This window comes from Aulonocara sp. 'chitande type north' Nkhata Bay, linkage group LG6 (assembly GCF_057382095.1).
Source record: "Aulonocara sp. 'chitande type north' Nkhata Bay isolate Kocher_YH1m ecotype deep benthic linkage group LG6, A_spYH_male_GT1.1, whole genome shotgun sequence".
Lineage (NCBI taxonomy): Eukaryota > Metazoa > Chordata > Actinopteri > Cichliformes > Cichlidae > Aulonocara > Aulonocara sp. 'chitande type north' Nkhata Bay.
In genome coordinates this window covers 36,289,098-36,314,981 of record NC_141349.1, presented here as the reverse complement: position 1 = coordinate 36,314,981, position 25,884 = coordinate 36,289,098, and the positions used below count along the sequence as shown (strand labels likewise).

Genomic DNA, 25,884 nt, shown 5'->3' with positions numbered 1-25,884 from the left:
AGAAGGAAAAGATCCCCCAAAATAACACAGTGAGGTTATCAGTCCCGCTGAAGAATTAAAATAATAAGCGTGGAAGTGGTAATCCAAACGGTACCACTCCAAATCTTCCGATGTTCCCTCTCTGCTGTGTACCGGCTTTCTTCTGCTAGCTGCAGTCAGCGCCTACTCTTTATACCTGTGATCTTTTCTCTCGTGTGCTATAAAAAGGAACGGATTTTCGAAAGCATGACGCACAAATTTTAACATTAGAAAACCTGACCAGCAAGTTTTCAAAGAGTGCGGAGGAATCCTGCAGGTATTTTAAAGCTCTACCTTTGTTAGCGGACGTCACTGAAACATTGGTGACGCCTTTTGCAAATCATTGCCAAGCATGCTGTTGTAGCAACTGTATACTCTCATTCTTTCTCATGACTATGTGAAGCTGCATAGTCAAGAATAAACATCAAAGGACTGCAAAAACATGCAACGTGTTTAACGTGGATTAAATTATATAAGAGTTTTTATTATTCACACATTACATTATCTGTTGTAATTTTTTCCCAGTTCAGCCAACTAACTTATGTGTTACAACATACCCCAGAGCCAAGACTGACAGCACAGGGTCCAGAAATTCTCATCTCATAAAACAAACAGAAAAGGTAGTATAGATTCACACAACTAAGATGAACTTGTACAACTAATTTATATTCACAGGGAAATCTATTGGTTTTTTTTACTCATTTGTTGTATTGCTCTAAGCCACTTTGCAGTAGTTTAGGTATACAGGCTATTGTTATTCTTTGATTAACTAATCTATTGTTGTAAATTATTGAAAGCATGCACTTTCATTGTTTACAAAATGCGCTTAATACACAAACTTTCCTTACTGACTGTAATATTTGGGAATGACAACTAATTTCTGCAAATACTGTTTTTCTGTGTATTTTATTTTTATTAATGCTGTCACCAAATTAATGACTCGAATTTCTCTTCAACTCTATTACTACTACGCCTGACCGCTTAAGATTGCAATGCTTAAGGCAAAGAAACTAAAAAGCCCCCACACAATCTAATGACATATTCAAGTTTGGAATGAGGAAAAGATTTTGTCCTTTTTAAAAAAAAATGTATATTTTTTTAAACAAAGTACAAGGAAATACGGAAAAAACAAAAGAAAAGTCAAAATTTTAAGCAACTTTTCGAATTTTATGAATCTGAATAGATTTCAACACAACACACAGGCCACGTATTATCAGCAACGAAGCCACCAGTGAGAGTTGGTCTTTATCAGAACTCGTACTCATTCAAATGCTTATTTACGCTTTGTATGCTGATAGCCAAAACACAACATAACAGCAGTGGCGTTTATAGAAGACAGACTAGTTTAACAGTTGGCCTTATTTTATTAATCTTCGCTGTAAAACCGTCTCTCTTTACTTCTCTGGCACTCATCTGCATGCTAACGACACCGGGTTAGCTAATGGAATGTAGCATTAACCTACTTCCTGTCCCTTCGTAAATGAAAGCTGAATTCGGGCGGTCTACTTTCGAAGAAATTTAAGGCGAGCTCTTACCTTTTATATTAAGTTGAGCTTAGGTATGGACAACAATAAAGAAACTGTTCGGTTCGAAACGAGTTACAGCATCTGGAGGTAAATGGAGACGGATGCCCGAGAGGACACAGAGACGACGTTTACGAGATCACTCCCTATCAGCCGGGTATGCACTCCACTAGAATGACGTGTTACTCCAAGATCAGGCGTATCCTATTGGCTCGTATTTCCATGACGTTCGTACGTCATGCTTAGCGTATGCAGCGGAAGCGTACAACTATGGGAAAATGAGTTGTTTAGATCCGCTGCAGCAGTAACGTAAGCTCCGATAATCTCGGAGTTGTAGAAAGTGTTATGTCCACCGAAAATTTTGTACTGTGTGATAACGTGTTGTTCGACAGTTGTGCGGGACTTGTATTATCTCACTGTACTGACACATGTACATTGATGTACTAATGAGTATTTCAGCTGTATGCCACTTTTCTTCTACTTTACTAAATTTCAGAGAGAAATAATGAACCACATGCTTTGCCTTATATATATTTCGAAAGTTACTGTTAATTTCAAATATATGATTTTTTTAAAAAATTGTTTCCTACACACAGTCGTCAATATGTTCAAAAATGAACAAATGGTTAACGGTTACTACCCATTCTTGGTTTTTAGAGTTCATTACTATTTCTACTACTACTACTCACTTCTATTAACGTGGTGTAGTTGGGGTGTATAAAAGAAGAAAACAAATAGATGAACATCAACAAAAGCATTATTACTATTATTATTATTTATTTTTTGTGCTCAAATATGGGGACTTTTGGTCCAAACCACTTAATATAGCTACACCATACCTACCTATTTCCCACAGAGGAAAGTTCCGGTATCTAAAATATCAGCGGCTTACAATTTGAAAATCACAGACAGTAATTTAAACTTAAAGGACTACACGGTGCAACATGAGGCAGTCGAGTGAGGTTACGGACATCAGTGGATAGCCTGTTGTTAAGTTTTAGAGTATAACCTGTAAACCTGATTATTAATTCATTTATTATTATTATATTTTGGCGCTTATACAGCCTATGTTTTCTCCTAAATCGTCACACTTGCAGAAATTATGTCGTTTGGAGAAAGTACCAGAATCTTAACTTCAGAGTACCCCCTGTAATTTCAAGCGAATCCGAGAGGTAATTAACGAAGCATTTCAGAACAGTTTGCAATAATTTTGAACGTTAGGTGGCGCTGCAACCAAACTATGATTTCGGTGAGGCTCAAGCCCCCGGAGGGAGAGACCTGGAGAGAGAGAGGGAGGGGGAGAGAAAGGGGAGAGCTGTTTCCTCTCCCTGTGTTTCTGCTGTGCACAGCGGACTATCTCCTCTTTCTCACAGTGTGCTGAGCCTAGATGCGGCAGGTGTGTGTGTAAACCGAAGCTTTTCTCACTTTGACCACCTGACCGACAGAATCTGGATTCTAATGCATATCGGCTGCGCACAGAGTCCATTTCGGCTGTGAGGATGTTGCAGTGATAGTAGAGCATCTTCTCCGCTGTATCGCGCCCAGCCGGCATCGTCAGCTGTTGCTCTAGGAAGAGAGTGGAAGAGTGGGGAGCAACAGAAAAGGCCAAACTATGCGACTGATTTACAATCCGTAACCGTTTCCACCCTAAGTCGACCGGGGAGCGGATGCGAGCAGAGGTTGCCAGCGAGCCTCTAAGTATTTTCTGCTCTTTGTCGGTACCGGAGGAGCTGTGCCAATGGAGAAAGCGACTCCACCGCCCCAGCCTGGGCTTCAGCTCTCGATAGCGAAGACTGAAAGTCCAGCAGAGGACATCTCCGGTCTGACTGACGAGGAACTGCTCAAGTGGACCAAGGAGGATCTGGTGCGCCGACTCAGGCGGTCTGAGGCCGACAAGATGAGCGTGATTCTGGACCACGGGAATCTCATCCGGGAGGTCAATCGTAGCCTCCAGCTGCACTTAAACGAAATCAGGGGGCTGAAGGTGAGGGGGCGCGCATCGGTGAAGGATGAGATCATAGGCTTGGAGCACACCTGAGAACGCGCATAGCAGGAGCAATGCTCTGCTGTTTAGAGAGCGCCTCTGCAAACATGGTGTGAGAATAGATGGTATATCTGAAGTTCAGTGTGCCATTTCATGGGTCATATGCGATCATTTGGGTTTAGATGGATGTAAAGTATATGTGCAGTTTTGCACATGCAGGAGCTAATAAAAGCCTCTAGTTTCCATTTTAACTTTTTTGAGGTGGGAAATACGGGCTTTTAAAGTGAACTAAAAAGGGAAGGGATGTTTGTGCTTGTTAGCAAAATCAATACCAAGCTGTGCCCTTTCCACTCAGATAGAGCAATGACGAGTAGGTTTCACTTAAAAATGCTTTCTTCTAACAGTAATGTCCGTCAATAAATCAGTGGATTTGTTCATGCAGTGCTCAAATCTGATCTTGTCTTCGCATACTTTAGATTCCTAAAAAAATTCCTTCACATAAATCTACAGCAAGTGGAACACAGAATCGAGTGGCAGATGCTCTGAAACTGTATGCAGGCTTTCTCCATTTCAGTAACCTTTACCCAGTGCCTTCATTTTCTAATAAAATAATTATTGCACAGTGTCCACAGTGTTTACAGTTAAATTCTGAGAATCAGCCTGGGGTTGTCTCAGCTGAAGCACATCGGGATCATTTGCTTTTCTTGGAGACCTCGTCACCTCTCCACCCATCCAAGCAGCCTAATTACACAGGAAAGAGCTGGAGGGTACAAAAGGGGGAGTAAGTAGGAGATGGAGGATAGCGGAGAGTTAAGTTGTTACAGAAGAGGAGAAAAGAAGGAGGTCTCTTGGAGGTGAAGAAAGAATCCTTAAGTAAATGTTGCTTAGTATGAAATGTTTATGACCTTGCCTCATTTCTGTGTGGCCTTTTCCTGTCCTCCAGATGATTCTAATTTACATTATGTATTTCACATGGTACACAGTGAGTCACTGCATTTATGGGAAAGGACGTAGGATTAGGATTTAATTTCATTATGATTGCATACACCATTTGATTGCTATCTGAAAGAGCAGTGAAATGTATTCAAATTGCACAATGGCTTGAGTGATTTAGTCGAAGTTAAGTAACCCATGAAAAATGACTTTGTTTTGCAACATTTCAAAAACTAATTTGTGTTCCTTAAGGAGCATTTTTTTTTCCTCAGGCTTTCTGGTTCATACACGTAAACTGTGTGTCGCTCTTTTCTAATTTCTAAATTTCTATTATTTCTCTTCTTGCTTTCACAGGACATTAACCAGAAGCTGCAGGAGGACAATCGTGAGCTGCGGGACTTGTGCTGCTTCTTAGATGATGATCGTCAAAAAGGAAAGCGTGTGTCCAGAGAGTGGCAGCGTCTCGGACGTTACAGTGCCAGCATAATGCGTAAAGAGGTGACCCTCTACCTCCAGAAACTCAAGGAGCTAGAGCTTCGACAAGAAGAGGTAATCCGGGAGAACCTGGAGCTGAAGGAGCTCTGTCTTCTACTGGATGAAGAAAAGGGGGTAGTAGGTGGTGGAGGTGGCATTGGAGGAAGTGGAGGTGGAGGCAGTGTGGGAATGGGAGGGTGCCGTAACTCCATAGACAGCCAGAATAGCTTGCTGCTAGTGCCTGGCCAGGGGTTGCTAATGAGAGACGTAGGGGATGGAAGCAGCACTTCCAGTGCAGGGAGTGCTGACAGCTCTGATCACCTTCACCATAAACAGCCTCACCTGGCTGCAGGAGTGGGTGGGGTTGGCAGTGGTGGGGAAAAAGGAAGCCCTGAGCTTCTACATAAACCCAGGTGTAGCAGCATCAGTGGAATAGGAGGTGTAATTGGAGGAGACAGGGAGGTGTCCAGTCCTGATCACCCAGCTGGGCGCCATCGGAGTACAAGCCTGGAGTACCCATACACCCTCCCTCAGCTCTGCCGGCCCCGCTGCGGCTCTATATCTGTGCCTGACCATAGTCGGGTCATGCGGGGCCTTAGTCCCGAAAAATATGGAAGGAACGTGGGCCACCGAAGTCCGGAGCAGCACCCCAAGCACCACAGCTCTGACCTCGTCCTGGGCCAGAGGCAGCACTTCCTAGGTCAGGGAGGCACCGGGGAGCTCTATCAGCGGCACAACAGGAGCAGCATAAGTAGTACAGGATGCGGAAGCCCAGAGCCCCGGCAGGCACATTTGGGGACTGGAGAGCACCATGAAAAGGGCTGTTTCATCCAGGGGGGCAGCCCGGAAACTCACAGGCACCAGTACAGCATGAGCCCTGACCATGTGAAGTTTGGCAGCCCAGTGAGAGAAGGGCAGAGGAGGCCGGCTGGAGACGAGCTGTCACCACATCATCGGAGCATCTATAATGGCATGAATGGTAGGTTTATTTGTGCCTTGTGATGTGATCATATATACTGACCTTCTATTTAACACCTAGTTTTTCCATGCACACACCCCCTTAAAGTCACGTGGATGATGTTGCCCTTGCTTGTCTTTTAAACATAAAACATATAGCAAGCTGAAATAAACTGAATTATACACCTGAATGAGTGGCAGGTTCATCAGAAGGAGACACTATATCAAAATAAGTTGAACTGCCAAACATACCGTCTTACTTATTGCACTTATTATGAGCATATATAAAGGCTAATATATATTCAAGTGTTTACATGTTTTCTACACCTTAGTCACTAAGTTACTAAATCAATGTCCATACTCTGAAGACTCTGGAGCTCCAAAACCCCATACTTTTATTCTCTCTAATTGCTTTGCATGATTTAACATTGAAAATAATACCTATTTACCTCATACTGGGCCTTGATGCTTCTCTCTACTCCATATGAAATTAGCTGTTTTTTGTCATTGTCTTCCCTTAAGGTCAACTTAGCTTTTTTTTTGCCTCTCATAAAGAGAAAGTTTGGATAACAAACTCATCTCTTCACAGCTGAGTGCCCAGGATGGCCATATTAAGGATATTCCCTCTCAAGCATTTAAAACAGCCTGAAGCCTGAAGCTTTTAGCTCACAGGGATTACTTGTACATAGAGTGACCTAATTATTTGAAACTTCGGCCAAGCTACGTATAAGTCAAAAAGGAATTTAGGCTAAATACAGTCAAAACTCTTAATTTTTTCTGTATCAGACTATTTGTTGATATTGCAGAAAATTTGTTTTAATATTTACCAGTTTCTTCTGTTTTATACTTAAGATTTATTACCATTAAATTTATATACTATCAGTGCTACTTTTGGGGGGCATATTGAGATGCTTCCTATACAGATGGTGAAGGTTGAATAGTGTGAAATATTGTAATCAAATAAATATCTCAACATATATAGATATACAAATATACAGCCATGTGCCCAGACATACTTAAGGATGAAAAGTGTAGCATTTCAGGGTTTAGTGTTACAGTTTGTTATAGCATAGAGGTGTTTTTTTCTCTGTAAACGCAGACATTTTCGAAAATGAGATTTACAGGTTAGTTTGGAATTGGAATGCACTTGTTTGATTGAGAAAACTGAGATACTCATGCTTATTCTGACTGCTGCAAAATTTACAGCATTATTGATTTTTTTTTTCATTTCAAGAGAAATGTGGGCTGACTCAGGACAAACTGAGAAAAAACACAGGCGTTATATGAATCTTTCCAGCTCGAATGATCCACGCACAAATTTGAGTTGTAGCATTGCAACTGTTGCCACACAATGATGAATAAACCTATTAAATGATGAATTACCTCTAAATCTTTGCTCCATTTGCATCCATCTCTGAGAGATCGTGGGGAGCTAAGGATGATGAGGAGGACGAAAAATCAAAGTACCAACTTGGCTGCTGTTTAAATACCCCACAGTGGCTGATAATGATTTCTGGAGTCCGGGGGAAAAAGTGCTGAGTGGCACAGAGCTCTCAGATGCTAAAGGACAAATTCCTCAAGGTGAAATATCTACCTGACTTTGCAATATAAGCTTGAAATTACAAGAGAAACAGAAACAATTTGCACAGAGCAAACTCAACTTTTATAGCGAGGATTTTAACTGTTTTTTTTTTACCAAATGATGAGTCATTTATGCCAATTGGATTATTATATGTTTACCTAACAATATGCACTTAAAAACTTTACAACTTCAAAGAGGTAGTACGCAGATCTTTACATATGAACCTCAGTTTACAAGTCACAACATTTGGTTGCTTTTGAGCAGTTTTGTGGGCAGGGATAGCTTAGTAAGTAGAGTGGTGATCGGAAGGTCGGGGGTTTAAATCCACTACCCTGAGGTACCCCTGAGCAAGGTACCATCCCTACACACTGCTCCCCTGGTGCCCAGTGGCTGCCCACTGCTTCACAGAGTGAATGGGTTAAATCCAGAGAGGAATTTCCCCACGGGGATCAATAAAGTATACATAAAATAAAATCTGACAAGTGATGTCATGAGGGCAGCATGGTGGCACGGTGGTTAGCACTGTTGCCCCACAGCAAGAAGGTCCTGAGTTCGACGTAATCTGGCCGAGGCATTCCTGTGTGCAGTTTGCATGTGGCTTTTAACTTTTTGTGGCACTGATTATTTGATAATACTAACAATGTCTGCCTCCAGAGACACCTGAAATTAAAGCACTAAATGGCCAGTGAATGCATTTTAAGATCCACAGTTGAGCCATGGTGACCTCAGAAACTACTGTACAGTATCAAGCATGCTCTCTTTAGCCATTTTGCAATCTCTATGGATTGCGCTGGATTATTATAAAGACACACACAACTTTGATTTGGATCATAATTCTGTTTCTATTTTAAGGCTCAGCGCAAACTGTAGCTCTATGAGAGATTTCAATCTTGATGTAACCTGAAACCCATATGATGTCTGCAAAAGCCACGCCACATTAATGCCTCACAAATCCTTAACTGGAAAATGTTGTGAGTGCACAGGGCCTGGTAGTTTGCCAACTGTGGCATAACTGTTGTGAACTTAGCTCGGAGTGAAATACATGCACCAAATAGCCGTTAACCAGGGCCGTAAAGACTTCATTAGGCCTGTGTATGACAGCGGTTGAGTATGTGTGTGCCTTGTGTGAAGTCATATTGGTATATCATAGTTTGTCATCTGTCGCAATTGATGTTTATCTCCATCATGAACTTGTCGCTACAGGGCCTCCATGCCTCCACTAACCTGACAAGGGAACTAACTTTAAGTGTCACTATAGGATATTTACACTTAGATAGAGACATGCAATCAACACGTTGCCACAGGATGATGCTTTTTCTGAAGTTAACACAAAAATATCACCCATCTGATGCTGGCGGATTAGGATACACTAAAATGCCACTTAAACTAATACAACTGAAGGAGAATGAAAAAGACAAGAAAGATGAGTAGATACAGAAAAAAAGATGTGTGGGGTAGGAAACGTAAAGAGAGCAGATTTGTTGTGATATCCCTTTGTGTCATACACTGACCTAACCTTGCTGCCATGTCCTTTTTTGGATGAAGAGGAAATTTAATTCCTGTTACGATGTAGTACACTCCACTCGCTTGGATTATCCTCTAAGCCCTTTGCACAGCATTATTTCATTTTTTATGATCTTGCATGTATGCTTGTGTGTGTGTGTGTGTGTGTGTGTATGTTTGTGTGATTTGGGTGGATGTGCTAAAGTGTCCCAGGGTCAGTGTAGCGATGAGGGTTTATTTTCTGACAAATGAACGACTCATATTGATGTAAAACTCAACAGTAGCGAAGCTCAGGCCATTTAAATTCCTGACAAAATCCACAAAGAAAGCAAAACAACACTCTGACCTCTGTAGCCTTTTAATACAATCTGCTGCAACATCTTTCAGGAAGCTTATCACACATAGCTTATTCTCTCATTGTTACAGTCAGGAGGAAGGAATACCAACAAAATGAAAGTACTCGTGCTTTTACTTTGGTTCAACTCCGAGTTTCTGCTTGAAGAAAATAACCATTATCTTATTTTCTCATCTTGATGACATATATCCAAAAGTATATTGACTCATTTATATATAAAAAGGGCATTACAAGAAATTACAAATAAAATCAGTGCATGGCACTATAAGCTTTAACCTCCTAAGACCCGAACTCTTCCATAGCATGCATTTTTAATTTCTCTTTGATATTTGGTCACACTGGGGCCCGATGAATGTAAAAACAAAGAATTACCAGATTTTTGTTAACCTTATTTTTGTTTTTAAGAAAAGTAAGAACCACATATGAGCATATTCGTTTAACATTTTGATAGAACAGTAGCAGTATAATGTCCTCATAAGTGGATATCAGGCCTTTGTAGAGCAAAATTCAGTATTTTGGTCTAAATAACCCAAAATGTGATGTCCACATATGTGGACGCCAGGTCCCACGAGGTTAAAGCAGCAGTAATTATTGGCTTGCAAATATTAAATTGCAGTAAAAATTAAAGGCCGTTTTGACTTTGTATGCGATGAGGAGCTTTACAAATAATCAGTAACAGCAAAAGATCAATTTGACTCATAGCACAAATATCTGCCTCGTGATAAAATCCCTCTCTGATACTAATCAGCCATGAACACTACAGTCTCCTGACCCAGACAGCAGGGATGAATGTTCACTAAGCCTACAGGATCTCTGCACTGCAGAGGGTCTTCTTCAAAAAAAGAGGAGAGACTTAATCATGTTTTCTGCTTTAGCAATCACATGTTCTGCATATTAGCTTAAGCTGCTCAGATGATCAGGAGGAGAAAAATAGGCTGCATGAGAAAAGAAAAGATGGTGCAGTGTGTGAGGAAACCTTTGCTCTATTTTCTTACAGTACATACAGTACTGCAGATGTGTGGCACTCTGTGTACTGTATTTGTAGTTTGCTTGAAAAGTGTGTGTTTGTGATAAAGACAAAGCCATGCTTTTTTTAGCCAGTGACTGCTACTTTATTCTTAGTTGTTTTAATGAAATAGCTCAGTTTGATGTGATACACGCGTTGCCTTCTCAGGTGACAGATCAAAATAAAGATACAGTATAATGTCTAGCATTGTAATGCAAGCTAGTGCTACATAATGGCTAAACCACAGATATATGAGGCTCTCATGTAATATTTGATATCAGTTTAGACAGAATATTAGTAAACCCATATTAGCCTTCCAAATATCAATAAAGCTTCATTTTTTTTGCTAGGCTATAGCGTTATAGTGCATGCATTTAATTTGAATGTCAGCAAAATATAATTCCTGTTTGGATGATTTGCTTACACTCGAATAAGAAACAGCATATAGGTGTAATATTTTGGTGTTTTATTGTTTATATATAATAGAAAGTCTAACCCATTAGTCTGACAAATCTAATGTTATGGCAGGTAATGGGTTTGGTGGAGCATAAAATTTGTACTAAAGAGCCGCTAAAGTTAGCTGAAACTCTAATATAGTAACATCCACCCCCCACACAGTGGGGAAAAATAATACACAGTAGAAATGCTGAAGAAAGCATTTTCTAATAAAACCCCATGAAACAACCATAAAATAATAAACAGCAACTTATTCATTCTCTCAAAGAAAATGGAAAGAGCTCAGATAATATCTTTTAAAGTCTTGGATTTAGCTAATTAGCAAGACATCAGCTCAACATTACCCTAAGTTAGAGTACATACACAGTTTATTCCAGCACCTATAGTTTAGTGTTGTAATTTTTTTTAATTGAAGAAACATAGAACAGATTTATGGCACACAACTACATACCTTTACATGTTTTCCTATTTAGGTATCAAATAATGTTCCATTTAGGATTTCTCTTGGGTACTCCCAGCCCGTTCACACTCCCGAGGCGTAATATAATGATGATTTGTCAAGTCCCGCGGTGTTCCTGAGGAACATGAAAGGTGACCGCCTGCGTTCTTATGCTACGCGCCGGGTTATGGACGAAATCCAGTAGAATAAGGCTCCTGTGGTAATACACATTCCAGCCATGTATTCCATCCCTAACCTTAACCAGCACTTTAATGATGTTAGATAGTGTTTTCCAAAGCGATTTAAGTAAAACAAACATACATGTGTAGATTCATTCCAAACGGTTTTCTCATTTGTCCGATCTTGTAATCTAGGGACGTGTTGGGTACCCGGAAGCGTAACATATTGACGATTTGTCACCTAGCGTAAAATGTTACGCTTTGGGAGTGAGAACGTGTTGGTACTCCACATTTCTAGTGAGAATTACTATCCGGGAACCACATGACCATCCAATGGCATACAAATTGACCAATGAGGTCTATAATATTTTTTTTACAAATAACTTGATGAATGCCACAAACTGAAATAATTCAGTCAAACCCTAAAGTTGTTTTGTATTCTGCAAGTGCTGCTCAAACCTTTACCTTGTGATTACATTTAAAAAAGAAATAGTTTTCAAAATACTCTCAACTAAACACATTTTTCTATCCTACTTCAGGCTTGTGGCTATTTTATAAAATCTCTCGCTATAAACCTCTCTTATTTTTCTTTTTTATATACTCAAGAGGAACTGACACGCTCTGGTCTTCCATTCTCGAGCATGTGATCGAATTAGCAAAGACCAATCCACTCTTTCATTCCATTTGTTAATCTCTATAATTGTGGCATTAGTTCAGACTGTCCAGCTCCTCTGGCTGCTGCTTAGAAGTGCTGCTGCCTGTCAGTGCAACAGGAAATCATCACTGAAGCTGTGGTCTCAGATAATGTTCTCCCTCGCCAGTGTCGTTGAAAAGCTAGTCTCTCTCTCTCTCTTTCTCATTCTCACTCTCCCTCTCTCACCATCCTAATTGGCTGCCAGTGTGAACAACCAGCTGTCGCAAAGAGAGAAAACTCTGATTACAAAGCCCTGTTTCGGGAGGATGTGGTGTTTGCCAGACTGAGCTAAGGAAAGAGGGTTGAGGAAGTATTTGAGTGGATTACTGGCTGTTTTCTTCCCCTCCTTCTCTCCCTCGTTCTGTCTTCCTCTCTATAATACATCTTTTTTTGTTCCTCTTGCTCCACTCTATCCTCTTCTTCCTTGCTTGTCTGCCAAGGCGATGGATGGAAAGCATCCCTTGAAAATTTGTCAAGTCTCGCAGTCTAAGCGGCCTGGGGAAACTCAAATGTTTGTCACAGCTGCTTGGTATGAAAGGATTTAGGGGAGCATTAGGCTGGTGTAAGTCAAATGGAATAATATTATAACCAGACAGTCTCATCTGCCCTGCCATTCCAGCGTTACCTTTCAGGACTTCTTGAACTTGCTTACACGACAAATGCCGCGAAGACCAACTAATTCTTATTCTAGCAGTTTTTTGTTTTACATTCTATAACTCATTTTAAAATCCCATGGCATTGGATCTTTCTGCAAATAAGAGATGAATGTTTAATTTACAAGTTGAGTAGGCATCCCCTTATTGATGTCTTCTATCATTAAAAAATTGGTTAAAATTTCAAAGATGCTTTAGAGTTAAGGCCATCAGAGACATTCAATTCTCAAGGTGGATGACTTCATCTGCAGAGGGGAAAATGTTACTTTTAAATGTTATCATGGCCTTTGAATTTGTAATCACATCTGAGACCAATTATCCCAAACACCCTTGCCTATAGGCCATCAGAGCAGCTATTAACCCAGGAGTGCATGATTAGGCATTTTGTTTATCTTCCACTGGTGCATATCATTGTCATTTTTAATCAAGCTGCTCTAAGCTTTGTCAGTTTAAAGCCTCCTCCTCCTGGATGCAGCAAAAAGCCGTATATTGCCTCTGCAACTCTCAGACAATGCCAGATCCACACAAATACTCATGACAGTGGTAATGTCAACGGGAAATGGGGTGTAAAATGTGTCTAACATAAAAACAAAAATTGTTTTCAGCAGACTAAATTATAAATTAGAGAAAGGAAAGGAGGATGATTTTGTGCTGCAGATTTAGAAGAGAAGAGCACATAATCAAACGTCTTTCCATGCATAGAATCACATTGTCATACACTGTGGCGTGACTGATGTTATGATTATGGGTTCATAAAGAAAAAACCCATAAGAAGATAACTCAGAATTTTTGATTATGTCGGGCATTTAACTATTCGAGGATTCTCCTAAACATTTCCCCCGCAGCAGCTCGTAAGTGGCTCTTTGAGTTATGAAGGAGGCTGCTTGGCGCATACTAGCGTTGCTCCGGCTCAAACCCCAGAGGTATGTGACAAATGTTGCACAGTAGCCCCACTCATCCGGTAGACATGCAAACCCAGTGGAATGGAGAGCAGTCTTTGTCCTCTTACGCCATGCCAGTGGGGAACAGCCCACTGAGCTGAGAGGAAATTAGCTTGCTAGGCCAGGTAATTAACTGAAAGTTGAGTGGCTGCCATGTATGAGGGCAAGAGTGGGCCTGAGGGAATTTCTCACAGTCCCAGAGTCACCAGCAGTAACCACATTTTGCTACTGTTACATTTACTTCAGTTCTAGCTGTGTGCCATTCTGAGAGCTGTCAGTCTGAGGGTATCAGGCAATGAGGTGCGAGACAAGGAGGAAAGTGAAGCTGGACAGATAGACCTAAGTGAAGCATGGGAAGTATGCAGGTGAGGCTGCGAGAAGAGGGCTTGGTACATTTGCATACATTTTGTGAGCATTAGCTTAGTGATCACATAAATTACATATTAAATTAAGGTTAATTTACCTTCATGTTCGCTGGCAGCAAATCTGTGGTTTTTGCAAAACTGTGGCTAATGTGGTCACATATTTCTGGACAATGTTAAAAGTATAGCAGTGTAATATTAATCAGCAAGTCAGGGGTGCAAAGTCAGACAAAATGCTTTTACTTTCTTTCTGAAAGTAACATGTGACAATTTCACATTTCTATTAAAAATATCTGTCATGTTGCTTATTAATTATTTGTTTTAAATGATTTGAACCTGTCTTCAATTGTTTTAGCCTGCTTTTAAATGCTCATTCGATCAGTTAAATAGATTTTTTAACTTCTTCTCCCCCAAAAAAACCACAAACAAAAGTTCCATTTCTTTACTTTAAACAAAATTGGCTGCCTTAAAAACTACAAGTAGTTAAATCAAATTAAAATTCTTTGGTCCCCCCTTTAAAACACAGAAATATTCTGAGATGATTTAACAGCATCTCAGAATCAAGCTGTAACAGCACGTAGTAAGTAGTGAGGAATCCTGTCTTCATTGCAAAAAGCCACATTTATGTTGGTTGTTGCGTAATCAAAATATAAACCTCTGTTTTGGTTCATCTGTCATTATCACTGGTCATGCCCGACAAAGTATGCCTCCGTTTTTAAAGCCCCTGATTGTGTTCCATTACACAACTTAAATTTTATGTTTGTGAATTCAACTTTTAATCTTCAAGAGAAACAACGTATTATTAATTCTTTATAAGGGCTCAAAGTCTTGTGTAGGGCTCATATAGCTTGTCTGTGGTTTATGTCAGTTGTTGTGCATTGTCATTGGTCATAGCACGCTGCTGCTCCTATCGGAGTGATGGCTTTTATAGCTCAGCTGTCTGTTAAAAATGAGATAACTTATCAGGAATATAGCATGTTGAAAGGATGCAGTTATCTACTTCCTGGGGCATAAATTATCTAATGCCCATTTTGTGTGTTTGAGGTAATGGTTTTCCTGATTTACAATAAGGCACGTGTGGAGCTTCCATTACTTTACATTATGTTAGACCATGAAATGATTGGCACCACTGTCATTATATTTATGCCGTTATCTCTTACTAGTTCTCTTTCAGCGATGTCTTTTGGTCTGTGAGATTTCCTCTCCGAGATATTTAAATCAATTTTATTACCCCGACCCCCCACTGCTCCAGACTGACTGGCTCATTTCCTTTACAGTTATACTAAAAGGTACATTTAATCATTTAATTACCTGGCTTTGTGAGAACTTGAGCTGCAAATAAAGCATCTAGTACACAGAATTTCTCTGGTTGCTTTAAATGACAATTGATGGTCAATAGTGACCTGAAATGATAACACAATGATGAGTTTCCCAGTAGAAACATCCTTATTTCGATCTCTTAATATTCCGCTAAGCCCATCTTTTTATCCTTTATTAATAAGTGCTAACAAAATCTTATTTTCACTTTTTCATGTGAGAAGAGCTATGTGAGAATATGGGGGGGGGGTGTAAGAGCAGAATGTAAAATCACATCCACACGTCGATGTTAAAGTAGACTTAATACTGGCTCATCCTTAACACTCAAATTGACAGATGGTTACCTGTGCTCTATATTGCATTATATTGTTTTGAAGAAAATGCACAAATTGTTACAGTGCATTGCATTATTTTCAGCTAAATCTAAAGGGCTTTTAATATGACACAAATGCAAAAAAAGCATTATTGTTGTTTTTAATAGCAAAGGAAGGGACAGCCTGAAAATGTGTAAACAAGTTTCAGCCCCAGGGCATGGGTCATCGATGTCCCAAGGCTTTTGGAAGATGAAAAGCAAGACCCTTTAAATGCAGACCCTTTGTGTCACGCAAAACCGCAAAGAATTCTGGGATATTTGAATATCTAATTCAGAGCTGATGAAATTACCAGTATTGTTTCCCATCCCCACCCCTCTAACTGGCACACGCATCGCAATCCTCTATACGCTGCTCTGTGCCCGGTCTGTTATATTATTCATCAGCACTGTGGTGTGATGGGTGGTGACATGTTAAAATAGAGCAACAGCAGTTTATCTTGTGAATGTCTGCTTAAATATTTAATTTGCCTTTTGAGGATCATAGCAAAACACTACGGCAGTGCATGGAACAACAACCAGCTCTTGTAGAACTCGAGGAGACGATGTGGAGCTTCAACACAGAAGACAAAAGAGGCAGAAGAAAAATTAGAGGCTACAGTTTCTATCTATAAACCATCATGAAAGAAGTCTCCTTCGTTCATAAAGTTAATGTCTTCAATTTAACTACATTTTGCCATAATTTAAGCACTGCTCTGTCAATGTAACTGAACAGGCTTGTGATTCAAGAAGCGATGTCTTTGCACGTGTTTGCACGTTGTTTCGTGAGTATGCACCGTCTATTTGATGTATGTATTTCTTTCTGAAAGCACACACAAATGCAAACACACACACAGACATCCCTCGTAGGCTCGATCAGCCAAAGGGGCGCCAATTATTCACCTCTATTCCAGCGAGTTTCATGCTCTCGTGTCTCTGTGGTCTATTTCAGCTGAACGGTGAGCCATGCAGCAGACACATAGGCTTCAAGTTATTTGCTGTTTCTCCCTGCTGCCATCACTTACTCTGTTACAGGTCTCATGCCTCAGTTGGCCATTGCAGATTTATCATAGCAACGCGGTAAAAAAAGGCAGCTTAAATTAGGGAGGTATTGCTAAAAGCCAGAAGTAGATAAATGTATATGTTAAAAAAGAAGAATAGAGAAGAACAATCTCAACCAATAACACTAGACTGAAAAATCTTCTCTTAAAAGTAGTGAGTGACTGATTTGTAGGTTACTGACTTACTACTGGGTTTAGTGTCACCTAAAATTGAAAGAAATACTTTATGTTGAAAGTAAGTATTTTTTTAATATAGCATTAAATTGATCAGGAATGTTGTCAGTGACAGTTAATAATTATTGATATCACTAATTACATGTTCTCTTTGATTAGTGACATTTCAGGCCAAGTTGCAAAGAAGGCAGTCATATCAAGGCACAGGCATTGGCCAGTCTCAGGTATTATCTTTTATGTGAAACTCTACCTAAAAAGCCTGGAATCACTTCTTTACTGTTCATGCTGAGACCGGAGTTTGTCGGTACCATTACTGAGAACCTGTGTGGCCTCTGTTTTCCAAAGTGCACACTGTGATGTTTATGCCCTCTTGCTCAGTTGTGCACCATGTCCTCCCAATTCTCTTGCTATTCTGGTTAGAGCCAGTTTGTACCGTTCTGTGATGCGTGTAGTGCACACTGTTTTTAGCAATATCTCTCATGGCTTTATTGCTTAGAACAAAGATGCTGTGTTGATTTTCAGAAGTTCTCCTTCTTCCATTTTAGGAGTGCAATCAAACCTGCAAAGGCAGCTTCTCCAGGTGCTCAAAGAGCTGAATTTATTGCTGTGATAGAATGATTGAATTCATGATTTAACTAGCATTAGGCCTACATTGTGTGCTGAAAAACAGGGGCAATATTTGCTGTGTAAGGTGTTGATATGCCATTAAAAATCACGTATGATACGTATATGTTATTGTATTAAACATGCTTTGTCGTAGATAAAAACAAATGTCCTTTTATTGAAAAAGACAAAAAGAAACAAAACAATTACAATTTCTTGGTGAATCAAGCTTTTTGGTGTACACTGTCACACCACGAGCTCAGTTGTTGTTTGTGAAATCTAGTAAGCAGATTTTTTTTTTCTAATAAAGCTAATTTATCTTCTCATCTAATGCTAATCTTTTTTGTGTGAATTCTAATAACATAATTCATTATTTTCAGGCAGTAATATTCAGATATTTAAAGCAAAGTTCAAAACTATGTTGCATCCATCCATTTTTTTAATTGGTAATCAAGCTGGAGGCTGTGGAGTGGCTGGAGCTGTTATAGGGCCAAAGGTGGGGAACATTTTGGACAGGCTGCTAGTCTGTCACAGGGTAAGCACAAGGACGGGGAACCACACACTCACATCTAAACCTGTGGCAAATTTGCAATCACCTATTCACCTAACAAGCAAGTCTTTGAACTGTGGGAATACCTTGGAAAGAATCCACACAGGCGCAGGGAGAACATGCAAACTCCAAACAGAATGGTCCCAGCTCGGCACCAGAACCTTTCCTTTACTGTGAGACTAGCCACTGCACCACTATTTAAAACACAGTCTTTAAGCGTGACAAAACAGTCCTGCAAAACAACAAAATTCAGTGTTGTTCTCTCGTTGTGTAATTTTACTGATTTAAAAGATAAGAACAGGCTGTGATAGCCTGGTGAAACCAAGTGTAACCAATTAGCATGTTGTTGCTGCTATATAGTGCTGCAGGGATGACCAAGCAGAACTGAAGTGGTACGAGCTTGAAGTCTGGTCTCACAAGACTGGGCATGGCCAAGCACAGACTTGACTCCACAAATACCCTGCATGTTCCTCTTTTCATTTGGTGTATGTATTATGGCCATGCATAATGTTATGCATTCTGAGCTTGCCAACACGCTCCAAAGTCGCACATAACAGCACAGACTTCAGCTGCCTGAGGGACATTAAAACAAGCTGCTCTCCTGCCAGATAGCTTCACTGACTGACTGACTGACTCTAGTTGTCTGTCTGACTGCCAGCTAAACGGAAGGTCACTGATCTACCATGCATCTCAACGGGCTTTCCTGCCCAGCCAGCCTGAATAATTTATATGGCAGATTTTTAGAAGATCTGAGGGAATGGCCACGTGAAATTACCTTGCATTGATTCTGTAAATTGAGAGAAGGAGAGAGAGAGATGAATAGAAAGCAACAGATCAAGGAGGACTGCGAGATGAGTAGTCCTGGGAGCAGGTTCATGTGTTTACTGGCTTGATTCACATGTCAATAAAAACTTGATTACCGGTTTTGATAAATTATACAGATACCGTCATTCTGATTTGTTTTTGCAGCTCCTTTATTGTTATTGCTCAAAGCCAGCCTTCTTGAATAATTTTCAAGCAATTTTCATCAAAAAAGAGTCTTTATTTTGTTAACAAAGTGTTAAAAGGTTTTGCAGCTTCTTTATGAAGTGCAGGATTATGAGTTATATAAAGTTAATAATTTGGTGTCTGGTTGCTAAGGGAAAAGGGCTATATTCAGTATGGGAGCAGCTTCTCCCAAGTCAATCTTGCAGATCTCTTTGAGGGGAAATTTGGAGGTTTTCACTTGAGCTTTGGTGTACAGAAGCAAAATTTATGAGAGCTTACCCCCCCCCCCCCCCCCCCCCCATATTATTCTAGACTAATCATATTATCTATATACTTGACCCACTGTTAACCCCCTTCCCTCTACACATCTCTCGCATGCGGTTAAATCCAATTTTGGTTTTAACATCAGGCTTCCCCATAACAGAAACAAACACCGCCTAAGTTTATTGCATGTTTTCTCACATCGTAACTTTCCTTGAAAAGGTCACAGGTGCTGGTTAGAATTCAGGAGGAGCAAGTTTAATTAGACGCTAATCAAGTTCTTTTAAAGGGATTCTCTGAATTTTGGCACACAGCTGGTGTGTAAACTGACCTGCACCATCACAAGGCAGCAGTTTATAATCCTGTGACCTGTGTGTGTGAAAGCTGACCTTGAGACAGCAAATCCATTCAAGCCAATTGTTTCTGTGAGTTACGCAGCTTGAATCGAGTTACTTCAAGCTAACACGGTTGAATGGTTGAACGAAAAACTTTTGTTTCTCCTGTGTTTTTTCCAGGAATATTCTTCACTTCTAGTTGTCTTTATAGTGTGATGCAATTGAATTCAATTTTATTTATCTAGCCCCAAATAACAACCACAAACACCTCAAGGCATTATAGATTTATACAGTGACTATATATCATTTGCTAACATAACCAGCTTATAATGACAGCCTGAAAGAGTCATGTAAAGATGTGTATCGATACTGCCTTTTAATGCTTTTTCTTGCCACTCTTGATCCTGACTAGATAAAGAATAGTCAAATTGTTTACATTAAAAAAACCCTGAAAATTCGATTTTATAATTGTTCTATAGTAACAAAGCCATTCTGAGTGGGAACATGCCACATTGAAACTCATGAAACACATATCCTAGGCATCCTAAGCTCTTAGCTCAGGAACAGAGGTGGCTTGAATAGGGAACACGTGAAACTAATCATATGTAGTATGTGTTTGTATGTAGAAGTAGTAATAAAGGGCATATTAAATTTTGGGCTGATACAAACAACAAAAATTCAAGGCTGACCTTTAATGACTTTCATCCTTAGATATATGCTAAAGTAAATTTTAGCATTAATACAAACCTGGATTCTGCAACTGCCCACAGACCATGTTCAGAGTAACATCTTTCAAGTGTAGAAAAAGTCTAAATACAGTAAATATTGGCTTCACCTGTGTTAGCTGTGTGAGTAGAGAACAGTGCATGTGATGATGTACTTTTTTTTTAACCCTGTTTGTGAGCTTTAGCCGTGAAATCAGTCCCATTCCCCACATGCTGACCTCCAAGTGAAAATACCCCCCAGCCCACTGCTGCATCTACCCAACACTTTAAAGGAGTTTTCATATCTCTGTGTTATCCTGCCTTGTTCCCTGATGACCACACTAAGGGAAGGGGCAGGGAACATAGTGAAAGTGGCTACTGGAATCTTTTGCACAACTTGGCGGTCACAAGAGCATTATAAATCTTTAATGTGAGATGTTAGAGCGCCAAGGAGAGGAAATGTGCTGAAAACATGATTATGGACTCATGGGGAGGAAGAAACCGCTGGCTAGGAGAGAAAGAGATAGAGATATCAAGCAAGGGAGCAAGGATAAAAGAATTTTGAAGGGCAAAAGAGGTAAAGAGGGATAACATTTTTTTTTTTTTTGCAAAGTTTGGTCTGCTTATAGCAAAAACATTATTGCACTGCTTTACCGAGTTGTGATCAGAACTTCTCACAGAGCCATTTAAGTATGACAGGAAACCCAGGAAAAGGATTTCAAAATGAGGTCAAGAGCTTTCCTTGTGTTTAGGAAGAGCAAAGTTGATTGCAATGGCGTGTTCTCCTTTGAAGGTGCAACAGTTTCACTTGCAGAGAGTGAAGTGAGCTACAACCCGCATAATCTGACAGTGTGGTAAGCAAAAATATGCTAAACTAGCACATCTATCTAACCATTACAAAGAAAAAATAATCAGCCATAAAAAGGCTTAAACCTCTGTTTGGAATTTGCCTTCCAGGTCACCTCAGTCTAGATGTTATCTTATAGGAGAGAAACTACCCTGAGGTACCCCTGAGCAAGGTACCCTCCCTACACACTGCTCCCTTGGGTTTGGATTGGTAGCTGCCCACTGCTTCACTGAGTGAATGGGTTAAATGCAGAGCGTAATTTCAGTACAGGAAATTAATAAAGTATACAAAAAGTAAGTGACCGTCTGATTCATATTTGTTTAGTTTACGAAATAAAACCTAAGAAAAGATATTATTTCAAAAGGCGCTGTCTCCATGCTGCTTCTGCTTTAAATAGGTCACAGCAACAAATAATACTTCATTTGGATCTTGTCTTATGTGGTCTAATCAGAGACGTCAAGCGTGCACTGTGCGCCTCCGTTGTGAAGTACAATCCACCAGTCAAACCTGTTTCGTGTGAACTTGAGCTGGAAATTGATTGACTGCCTCACTAATCCAAATCATGCCTGCTCACCTTGAAACAAGTCTAATAACGCAGGTGCATTTTGTCTTCTGAACTTGCAGCAAAAAGGTGATTGTGTTTTTTCTCTAAAATGCCAAATTTTCCAGAGTCTCTCATTCTGCTCAGTCACTATGCAGGGTGGGCATGTGCTGATTGGCGCCACTGTTCTAATAACAAACTTGCTGCATTCCCAGTTTGATTTCCGACATATAATTTAGCTAATAACAGAAGCTGCTACTCCATTAACATGTTTTATTTATTAGTCATGTTTCCTTGCTTTTGCAGTCTAACCAGACAGACATCAACTCTAAATCATTAGACTAATGAGACAATCCAGTCTTGTCAAAACAACACATTCAAGTCTCTTCCTCTGTCTCGTTCCTCTTCCTTTTTTGTCACAGCTTTGATATCAGCCGGCTGCTGCACCAACAACTGTAGAAATGTCAAGCTATGGGACAGGTAAGAATCCCTCTCCACCTTGTTTCTTTTTCATAAACTTTTTTTGTGTGCGTTAATTAGAATCTCTGAAAGAAGAAGAACAGCTAATGAAGGTCATTGTCTCTTCTTTCCACAAGGGCCCATAATCCTGTAATTAGCTCCTATTATTCTATTTTGCCATACAGTGTGCTGCTTCCTTTAGCTTGCGTCTTGAAACCTATTTAGTCGGATGGAGGGATTTACATTAGAAGGATTTACATGAATAAATAATGGACTCTTTCAGTCAGGAGTGTTTGAAATACATACAAAACTATTTGGACTTTATTCTCTTGCTAATCAGTAGGTAATCTGGATCTGAACCTGATCACAACAGATCCTGTGTCATTGCAGGGTCATTCCGTGACTTAGTCTGGTGCACTCCCTCCAGATGAGTAATGTGTTGGCATGCTTGATCTAGCCCAGGTGTAATCACAGTGGGTTTGCTGTGGGACTACAGAGTTAGAGGTGACCTTCTTCTGTCCCCGTATGCCATCCTACATCTTCAATCAGGCCCAGCGGGAGGCCGAGATGGTTGTGTTAATATTTAATGACCGCGAGACAAGACGTACCTCCCCCTAGAGGACAGTTGGGGCCCCCCTTGGCCACCCTTGTCGTTGTTTAGTACACCAACACACACAAACTGTAACTACAAGCCACATGCGTGCTTATTCCCCCACACATGAACTTCTCTAACATGCATATTAAGGACTGTTTGTCCTTTTTCTTTGCATTCGTTTTTTTCAATCCATCACCTTCTACAAAAACATCCGTGACTCAAGTGAAGAAAAGAATAAAGTGTACTTTTTGTCAGAAGATGATTTGCAAGCTCAGAAAAGGCAACAAGGATGTGCTAAGAATGCGGACTGCAGTCAGGCCTTCTGGTCATCCCTTGGCTCTCCACTGAGGTGGAGACAGACGCAGGCAGGAACAAAGGAATCTGTCACTGATAAGTAACACAAAAACCTGCAGAGATGAACATCTTACTCGCTCAAACTCTCTCTCTTGCTTGCTCTCTGTCCCCCTCTCTCTCTTTCAGTCGGTCCCCTCAACAGACTAACAGCTAATAGCTATTTATTTATGCATCTTTTTTTGAGAACATGCAAAGAATAAATGGCTTTGAGAATCAGGGCTCAAATTTCTTTGTTGAAAGCTCACTCACATTTACAACTGTCGACATTGCAAACTATTGTAAGAAAAGACTGCCTTCAAGGTTAAACAGTGGAAATAAGAAGCTGGTGACCTGTACTTGTCCAGCAACAAAATACAGGCAATCGGGCCTTTTTCCACACAACAAATATTGACAGGAAACAAGACTGTGCGTAAAATGTGTGACGATTTTATTCCATTTAACTCTGTCATGTTCATTCTTGCTCACTGTCATGCTGTCATGGCTTACTGGGACTCTTAGATAGAACTGAACCAGCATTATCATTGTTAGAAACATCTGTTTTTCCTAACATAACAAGGAAAACTGCAAATATAGAAATAATTAACATAGCAATATATCTGTTACAGCTCCTATTTATCATTTAAAGCCGTATATATATTTTTAATTAATGTCCTGTTCCGTCACCTGCACACTGAATAGGATTTTGAATTACACATGCTGTAACGCCCAAGCTTGAGATTAGTGAAACACTATCCCATACCACTTGAAAAATTCCTTCTTCTCAGGCAAATGAATGTGTTGCAGTACAGTGAATAAGAAGGATGTTATGTTTGCTGTTTGTTTTTTTTTTTGTTTTTTTAAATTTTTGTGGATTTATATATTAAAGTCAATGTAAAAAAAACAACTTTATTTATCCCCAAGGGGCAATTAAGATAGATGATACCTTGCCGACCATACATACAATACACAAACATCACATTGGGGAGACAGGTCAGGCTATGTAGCACTGGCTGGTTGACCACATGAGCAGTGACCCGAACTGAAACCACAGAAAATGCACAACATGAGGAAAGACGAGGAGAAAAAAAGAACTCCCCCCAAAATAAACTACAAGATTTTGAGAACTTCCAAAATATAAGATACAAAACAGCTAGGACAAGCTACAAAAACACTGCAGACACTTCTGCCCAAACAAACTGGTATACAGTGCGTATATATACTTAGCCCTTAGCTCTCAGGTTTATCAGATCGGTCTGGGATGAAAAATGCCTTCCAAAATCAATCCGGTTGGTTTTTGACATTTGCTTAGGTGTTTCTGTTATTTAGTTTGAGATTTAAAAAGTTTAAAAAGATTTAAAAAGTTAAGATATTCAATACTAAGCTATTACAAACAAAGAACTCTTGAAATGAAGAGTCTCACAACCTAAGCATACCCCAGTCACAGCGAGCACAGTCACCCCTGTGACCTCACACTCACTGATTTCAGATATTTTCCCAAACACACATCATTGTTTCAGTTCGTTTTTATTTGTTCTAAAATGTCGCTCAGTTTGATAAAATGTATGTTTTCAGACCTGCTTTTAGTTTTTAGTTAACTGCAATGGCATGTCTGTCTTTTCCTGTGCAGCTTTGACGCTTCCTCTTGACCCCAACTTGGCGACCCACGCCTCTCAAAGGGAGGACGGGTTGCAGTGAGACAGCCCTCCTGCATCTCAGGCCTTGATGGACACAAGCGCCCCTGGATGCCACCTTCCACAGCTCCGGATGGTCTGTAGTCCACGGCCTCATCCATTTGCTACAGCCGTTAAACAGCCTGCCTCCATGTTTTCATTTCTACATATCGAGAGTTTGAGCAGACAGGGGTGGGAGTTTTTTCTTTTTTTTCTTGAATGATATCAGTTTAGTTGGTAAAAACTTGTGATGACTGCTACACCTAAATGGAAATCTCTCCCGGCCAACCGAGACATGGCTACCTCCTGGAGAGCACCCAGAGAGAAAGTGAGAGAGGCTGTGGATTGGTGTGAGTAGATGAAAAGGACTTTGCACTGTATGTGCTGCTACTCTCTGTTTACAAATGCAGATCACTGGTGGAGAAGCACATAAACCTTTCTATATCCTGCTGTTAAAAAACTTATTTTCCTACACTCTCCCATTTTTTTCTGCTCCCGCCTCCCCCCGCTGTCATCGTTAGAAGTGATCTTCAGTATGTGTAATGAGACTGGTGTAATCTAATGCTCTGTCTCTCAATCTACAAATCCAGATGATCACATGATTGCCATCGTCTCCTCTCTCATTCATACTAAAAATTCAGAACTCTTTCAGCCATTTCAACTGACGGTAAAAATAAGACAAAATTGTATATGTCAAAGATGTTCTAGCAAAGAAAAAAAACACATCCTCTTCCTGTGTCTTAAACCAAGATGGTCAACATTACTAGCTGCTGACAGATGTTCTTATTCTATGAGATGCAATGTTCAGGTGTAATTTTTCTTTTTGTATTATCTTCTTTGCTCCCTCAAAGCGCCTATATTTAAGCTGGGGAGAAGATTATACATTTCTCCATGTTGTTTTTTTTTACAAGTCCAAGTAAAAAGTAGATTATTGGATTAGTTTTCTATATATCTATATATATAAATACTATATGACTATTATTTTTGACTTACTGGTATTAGAACTATTATATGAAAATGCATATGATACAGTATATCA

The 25,884-nt window shown here is 40.0% G+C and overlaps 2 protein-coding genes across 4 annotated transcripts in view; one reads left to right on the top strand and one right to left on the bottom strand.

Annotated features, from left to right (window-relative positions):
• Positions 1–25,884, bottom strand: part of LOC147328383 (protein transport protein Sec23B) — a 137,710-nt gene that overhangs the window by 7,863 nt on the left and 103,963 nt on the right. The window contains exon 1 of one of the 2 annotated variants that reach the window (XM_086296707.1): positions 1,554–13,587. The exons of the other annotated variant lie outside the window; for it this stretch is intronic. The gene's annotated coding sequence lies outside the window, so the exon portion shown is untranslated. Of the gene's footprint in view, positions 1–1,553; positions 13,588–25,884 lie in introns of those variants that run through there. 2 annotated transcript variants of the gene reach the window in all.
• Positions 1,102–25,884, top strand: ccdc85al (coiled-coil domain containing 85A, like). Of its 2 annotated transcripts, none has more exons than XM_086296710.1 (4): positions 1,102–1,698; positions 4,813–5,911; positions 22,211–22,268; positions 24,803–25,884. In XM_086296710.1, exons 1-4 carry the CDS (start codon positions 1,636–1,638, stop codon positions 24,819–24,821), a joined length of 1,239 nt encoding a protein of 412 aa, XP_086152836.1. In that variant the 5' UTR covers positions 1,102–1,635; the 3' UTR covers positions 24,822–25,884. The 2 variants fall into 2 exon arrangements, with proteins under 2 accessions (XP_086152836.1, XP_086152835.1); XM_086296709.1 differs by lacking the exon at positions 1,102–1,698 and adding an exon at positions 2,815–3,525 and having other exon boundaries at positions 24,803–25,883.

Excerpts from the sequence above, each read along its gene's own strand:
- ccdc85al (XM_086296709.1), top strand. The coding sequence starts at position 3,280 with ATGGAGAAAGCGACTCCACCGCCCCAGCCTGGGCTTCAGCTCTCGATA. Across the intron at positions 3,526-4,812 it reads ACGAAATCAGGGGGCTGAAG|GACATTAACCAGAAGCTGCA; the intron begins GTGAGGGGGCGC and ends TTGCTTTCACAG. Across the intron at positions 5,912-22,210 it reads CATCTATAATGGCATGAATG|CTTTGATATCAGCCGGCTGC; the intron begins GTAGGTTTATTT and ends TTTTTGTCACAG.